Below are 6677 nucleotides of genomic sequence, written 5' to 3'. Positions count from 1 at the left end.
AGTTTTCCTAATTGAAAACTATCACAACGATGTTTAGATTTCAAAGGTCTAACTACATCAATTAATCTTTTATTCTTTAGTAATTGTAAAGCTATAGTTTAAGGATATCTTAATCGTTGATGCCAAATATCCGTTGATCCTAACTTGAAACGATGAGAGAAAAACAATTTAGGAAAGGAAAAGATAATATATAAGTCACCCTTGCACCTCCCTATGATCATATGTTTTCCTGTTTCTCGTTCCTTAACACAAAAATCAACATTAGAAAACTTACAAGTAACAGAAACTTGTTTTCTTAGTTGGCTTATAGAAAGCAAATTTTTTGTTAAATCAGGAACAAGTAAAACATCATGAAGTGGTAGAGTAGTATTTTTCGCTTAATAAATGAGTCCCAATACCATGAATTGGGAGACAAGAACCATCACCAATAAACACGAAATCTATACATGACTGTTGTTAAATGTTACTTAACATACTAGCTCTACCTGTCATGTGATTGGAGGCTCCAGTATCGGAAGTCCATTCTGTTTTAGCAATTGTGTTGTCTTAACGTGAAGGTTACAAGTGCTTGAGGTATATCATCAAATTGAGTTTATTTATTGGGAATCCACCAACATTTCTTTGTTGTATGCCCAACCTTGTCACAATATTGGCATTTTTTTTTTTATTTCAATACAACTCTCGTTCTGCAAGAGTCATACAATGTTGTCCAGGTGGGGGAGGGCGTCTTTGTTAGGTGCTTAAGCCTCACCTTATTGATGTAAAGACTTGAGGATTCCCACGTTGGTGAGAAGAAGATTTATGAGATCGTTGTTGTTGGCCATAGAAGGCCAACAGAGGAGTTGAACAATTTTGTATATTGGAATGTCTAGAAAATCAATTGCGTCATTGATCATGGCTTTGGAGTTGTGAGATTAACTCTGAGTATGATGGTCTTGGAGGTTTTAGCATAGTTGTTGTGAATGTTTCAAATTCTGGTCCAAGACTTGTGAGAAGATAAAATACTTTTTCTTTGTCTGGAACAGGTTTTCCAATTGCAACAAGGTTATTGCATAGACCTTTGAAAATGCAAATGTGTTCAATATTGTGTTCCTCTTCCTTGCGTAGGTACGTGAATTGTTAATGCAGTGTGAACTCACATTCTTGTGAGTCTTAGCATATGCAATTTTTAGTGAAATCCATATGGCATAGGCAATGTCTAAGCCAACAACGAGTCTAAGTGCTTCCTCAGAGAGTATTCTAATTATCCACCCTCAAAGGAGATGATCTGCCTTGCACCAAGTAATGAATTTGTGGATTAATTTTTGAATAAATTTTTTTGAATTTGTTGTGTTATTAGAATTTGGTTTGGTGTATTGAGGGATCATCATTTGTCAAATGACCAACTAAGTCTTGGCTTTCTACTAAAGTTATGGCTTGTTCACGCCACAGTGGGTAGTTTGTAGGGATAAGTTTAAGAGTAATGAAATTGCTAACATTGAGAGATAAGGATGTTATGTTGCAAGGTGTTCACAAAAGCTCTTGATACTAAGAAGAAAATAAGGAATGAATGATATAACTAAAATGTGAACACAATTTTGTACAAGAGAGGTAGAGGAAATATATATTAGAGTGGACAATAATTCTACATAATTGCACATAAATAGATTTCAAATATAGACTTAATTTTCTTATTATGTAGAACTATAATTTAGTTAATTTGCTAAATTGATATGAAATATTTTTAAAACTTTAATTCTCCAACAATTCTTTATTGTTAGTGGCACAATTATACAGATTTTCTTTGCACAAGCTCTTTGTTTCCTTTCCTTTATAATTATCATAATTATTGTTTATGAACAACTGATGGTTACTATTGATAAAAGAAATATTATAGTTAAATAAAATTTATTTGTTCACACATAAATGTTGTCTTTTAATTTATTATAATTATATAAACACACTTTTTATTTGTATTATACAAACACGCTGAGAAAGATATAATTGAATATAAGTTATGTTATAAGAATGGTTGATATTATCACAACTTAGATAATAAACTCGCATAAATAGAATTATTGTTGACCTAATAATTAAAGGAAAGAGCAAGAAAATGATAAAAAAGAAAAATGATTGTGAGAGAGATAACAAATATTTATTAAAAGAGAGTAAAATAAATATTTATTAAATTGAAACATCTTTCAAAATCTTATTTCAACAAACTTTGAGCATACAACTTTTGAAATATATAAAAAATATCCGACATTTATGAAGGGTACAATAACAACAATATGGTGTTGTAATTAATGATGGTACTACAATTTAATTTAATGGCCCTCAAGCGTCTCGTGTGCATACATGAGACAGTGAATGGCATCTCGTGTGTTTTGAAATGTGTGTGTGCTTGAGTTGCATTATCAACAGTGTTGATTGAGGACATCTATGTTCAAAACTTTGATTGTTGATTTCTTTTTGAAGGCTCATGGTTTCATCTATCTTGGCTAATAAAATGGCAATGTAGTTTACAATTTAGTTGTTTTATGTTCCCACTTCAGTCTTTCATTTCCTATTTCCTTTTTCTCTCCTCATCTGGCAGAAGCATCATTGTATGGACTCGACTCAATTCACATCAACGATGCTAACTAGGATCAACCGAAATTTCGAAGAAAAAAGTGAAAAGATAAAACATTTTTATTTTTGACAGCTATCCTGTACTTGCGTAAGCAAAACATATTTTATAACAATTCTTGGATTAAATAGTTTATATAAATGAGTTGAGAATATTTATTTATTTTTATTGAAAATAATAAGATATAACAAAATTAATATAATAAAAGCTTATTTTGAATGTTTTTAACATGGTGTGTTTTAGCGGGACCTTCATTCCATGAAACTTGGAAGAAGTTCCTCTCTGCTGTATTGGAACATGGACTCTACTCCAATAGCAACAACTCCTTCCCACACCGAATCATCTTCTTTCCGACGAACGGTTACTCAATGCTCCCTTTCTTCCTTTCTTTTTTTCTCTCTCTCTCATTCTTTCTATCTTCTCACGCTCTTTTAACTCCTTTCCCAAGGTCTCCTTATACGATTGGTGGCTCGTTAAAGCCAAAAACGACTTCCAAGGAAAGCGTTTAGCCGTCGCTGGCGTCTCTTCCAGAAAGTAAGACCGGAAACACGTTAGGGTTTGTCGTTCGCCTTAAAATGCCTCTGCTTCACGGCAATGTTTATGTCTTTCAGGGATGAGGCAGTGCGCGTGTTTGTTTCTGCTCCTGTTGTCAAACGATGCCATTTTTTTTCTCTGGAGACTGTGGATGGGATATGCGTTCTTCTCAGTGGTTTCATCAACGCGCAGCGCACGCTCGAAAATGGTTTCACCGCTCAGGTATAGAATCACTTCCGGAATTTAGTTTCTGGAAGGTCTCATGCACACTTTCGGAAATTATAATGAAAATGGTGGTGTGAATAGCAAAAAAGGGGGTGCAGAAAGTAATCTCTTGTTTGGTGCTTTCATAAGCCTTGTTTTAAAATTTTGTAAATCGCAAGTGTTAATGTTAATTTTCCCTCTCCCTTATTTTATGATATACTCTCTGTAATTTGTTTGTTTTCCCAACGGCTAGGTTTGCAACCGTTTTTTAATTGGCTTTCCTCGAGACTGGGAAACTCTAGTTTGCTTCAGAGAAGTATCAAGCACTGGCACTGATTCGGGTAGTGCTTTTCCTGATTATGTATCAGCAACTAGTCCAGAAATCTTATCTGATGGTAATGAATGCTTGTAAATGATTTGTGTAATTGTTTTTTTGTTCCGTATGGTTGTTTGATGCTTTATTTTTACTGTATCGTTTCCTATTTACCTAGTTTCTATATGGATGCTTTAATTAATTGCGGTTACAGTTGTGGAAAAATATGTCCCTACTTCTTTGACATCAGTTGAGGAGACCCCGGGAGATCGTGAGAAGTCGTTCCCTAAAAGTGAATGCGATGTCTTGAAGGAGATGGGTGGGGCTAATGTTGCTTACGATAGTGGCGGGAATAGACATAGTGCCAGGTTGCATAGTATAAGAGTATGTGAGCAGAAGCAGCAGCTGGCTCTTATAAGCAAATCTGAGCAGATTGTTAAAGTATCTGTGTCCAGAATTTCTAGAACTTTGTCAGCAAAGTCTGAAGGCTGTTATAAGAAAAAGAGTGTATCAGTTGAAACAAAAGTGGGCAGGGATAAGAAAAAACTGATTGAATCTCCATCTGCTGTGAAAAATCTGCAAGAAAAGGATGTAAGCCACTTGATCAAGGGAAGCAAACAGAATTAGAGTTTTGGCGAAATCAAATACCAATTTATAATGCGGTATGTGATATCTTTGGGTGATTGTGCATCTTTCTTTGGCTACCCATTCGTGGACATCCTGCCCACCAAACCATATGTCTTGTAAACACTGAACGTGTCACCTTTTTTTAGGACTGCATATGTAGGATTTATTTTCTTTATGAGGTGGGATAAGATAAAAGTTGAAATCTTACTACCTTTTTTCTTTTAACTATTTCTTTTTATTTGTTATCATCCAGGACCGTGAGATTGCAGAAATTCAGGAAGGTTCTTCGGCATCATTGAGCAGGTACATCTTTCATTGTTAAGACAGATTCCAATTAATTAGATTAGTACTTTCAACATCTGGATGGCTTTTCCTCAGATTAAAATATCTATCCATGTTTCACGGTTTCGTTTCTGTGGATGAGGCATGGTGCTTGTTGTTGTCTCATTTGAAATTCTGAATTATGAAGCGCCTTACCATTTAAGTCTCAATTTCTCATTCACCACAGAAATACCAATTATTATTATTATTTTGTTGGTCAATTTCTTGTTGAAATAAATCATCTTTAGATATGCTTTAGCAGTCAGCAGATGCTTTCATGAAATGCTTTAGATTTGTAGCCTTTGTTAAAGGCATGTTCTCTTCTTTTTGGCCTCTTATACCTCCTTTGGAGTTCTACACACACGTCCTATAAGTTTTGTTTCTTTATCTTTCGATTTTCTGTGTGCATTGTTGTAGAAATATCAATACAGATACAGAACTTGTTTGGGTGACATGACGAATCAAAATGGATGTTCAATTTGAATCTTGTATTTCAAGACACTCATAACAGAGTTTTATCAAAGGGAAAGTTAGTTACTTTCAATAAACCCGTGTTGAGAACGACAATACAAACAAGACTACAATCCCAGGACCTTGTTGAATAGAGTTTTTTTTTTTTTTTTTTCATGATTTATAGACATCACCTCATCGACTCCATTCATTTCTATTGCTATGAGCACAAACACCTCTCTTGTTTGAAGTGTCGCAGTGTCGGACACATTTTTGACCTGACACTTTTAGAACACTTGTTAAACACATTGACACTTCTCGTTAGGTGTCCAATTAGAAAGTTATTTGCTTTTCGGCTTAGACACTTGACACCACCATAGAGCTTGGACACGTGAGGCGACACTTACAGTATAAATGGACAAACACAAGTATTATGGACCTTGGGTGTGGAAGACATATAACCGTCCAATTCTATGAAAGAGGGGCTGGAGCAGGGGGGACAAAATGGGAAATACAAAGAGGAACGGTTATACAACATGTATTTTCTTTTTATAGAGATGGGTAGTGGAAGAAATTAGTTTTTGAAACCTTTCTCTAAGTAGTGGAATAGGAGTCTAGCCCAGTGGGTATTTCAGAATTCACGTATGTATACATTCTTCTTTCTTAATTTAGTTTCTTCCATTTTCATTTATTGGTTTCTGACATCAGCAGCTCTGCCAGAATGAACTGTAAACGTCTTGTTACAATGTTAAAGGTGGTGGCACACACAAAGCCAGTGTCGCTTCCCTTCAAAAGCAAGTACAACATCTAGAGAAGGGCAAGTAAATATTACACTGGTAAGTAATAGGGAGGGTATGTTGTGGAGGAATGTTTCTTCCTCATTCTCATTCGGGCAATGACAAAGCTAACTTTTTTAATTTCTAGGTTTTGCTTGTTTTTGACTAGGGGTGTAATTAAGTCGAGTGGCGCCAAATGTTTAAAACTAAGGCTTGACTTATAAAAAAATAAAAAAAGAAATGTTCAAGCTTGACTCATTTATTTAAATAAGCCAGCTTTAAAGCTTAAATTTTGCTTTATTAACAAATTTGAAGCTTGGACTTGACTCAAAAGCTTGTATATAAATTTTTTAAAAAGTTTTGAATTTTTTTTATTAATTTAGTATTTAATAAATATTTTTTATGATAAAAAGTAAAGTAAAATAATAATAAAATGTAATTTTATCTACATAAAGATGACTTAAGGTTAAAAAAATATATACATTATGAAAATAGTAGTATATTTCAACTCGTGAAAATTAAAATTAGGTAGTACACACAATTATAATAATAAAAAATATAAATTTTAAGTAAATATAATAAATAAAATTATAATTATCTAAGTATGCATATATATGTGCTTAGTCGAGTATTTAAGGAGTTTAGTTTGAATAGTTCATGAGTAGCTCAGCTTATTTAGACAGCTATTTTGGACCATAAAAATCAATGACTACTGCCGCATGGAAGAGTATCATTACATGTCCAAAATCTTTCAGGTTTCAGTCCAATGTAAGCCCATAAGTGCAGCAGCACATATAATGTAAATGAACTTAACCCCTCTGATATGGAACTGTTAAGCATGAAC

At 33.9% G+C, this 6677-nt stretch overlaps 1 protein-coding gene across 1 annotated transcript; it reads left to right on the top strand.

Moving 5' to 3' along the window:
- The first annotated feature begins 2905 nt into the window (after positions 1–2905).
- LOC113874185 (kinetochore-associated protein KNL-2 homolog) lies at positions 2906–4286 on the top strand. The gene is made up of 5 exons (XM_027512408.1): positions 2906–2968; positions 3057–3142; positions 3220–3364; positions 3600–3741; positions 3874–4286. The coding sequence occupies exons 1-5, from the start codon at positions 2906–2908 to the stop codon at positions 4284–4286; spliced, it is 849 nt and encodes a 282-aa protein (XP_027368209.1).
- The last annotated feature ends 2391 nt before the right edge of the window (positions 4287–6677 follow it).

Source organism: Abrus precatorius, unplaced genomic scaffold (assembly GCF_003935025.1).
Source record: "Abrus precatorius isolate BTA unplaced genomic scaffold, Abrus_2018 Scaffold8, whole genome shotgun sequence".
In the NCBI taxonomy this organism is placed as follows: domain Eukaryota; kingdom Viridiplantae; phylum Streptophyta; class Magnoliopsida; order Fabales; family Fabaceae; genus Abrus; species Abrus precatorius.
The sequence above is the reverse complement of the archived record's forward strand: the minus strand, read 5'-3'. Positions and strand labels throughout refer to the sequence as shown.

What these genes read in the sequence shown, in the direction of transcription:
- LOC113874185 (XM_027512408.1), top strand. Translation starts at nt 2,906, where the DNA reads ATGGACTCTACTCCAATAGCAACAACTCCTTCCCACACCGAATCATCT. An exon ending in GCTGGCGTCTCTTCCAGAAA is followed by an intron (nt 3,143 to 3,219) that starts GTAAGACCGGAA and finishes TATGTCTTTCAG; the next exon opens with GGATGAGGCAGTGCGCGTGT. An exon ending in AAAATGGTTTCACCGCTCAG is followed by an intron (nt 3,365 to 3,599) that starts GTATAGAATCAC and finishes CCCAACGGCTAG; the next exon opens with GTTTGCAACCGTTTTTTAAT.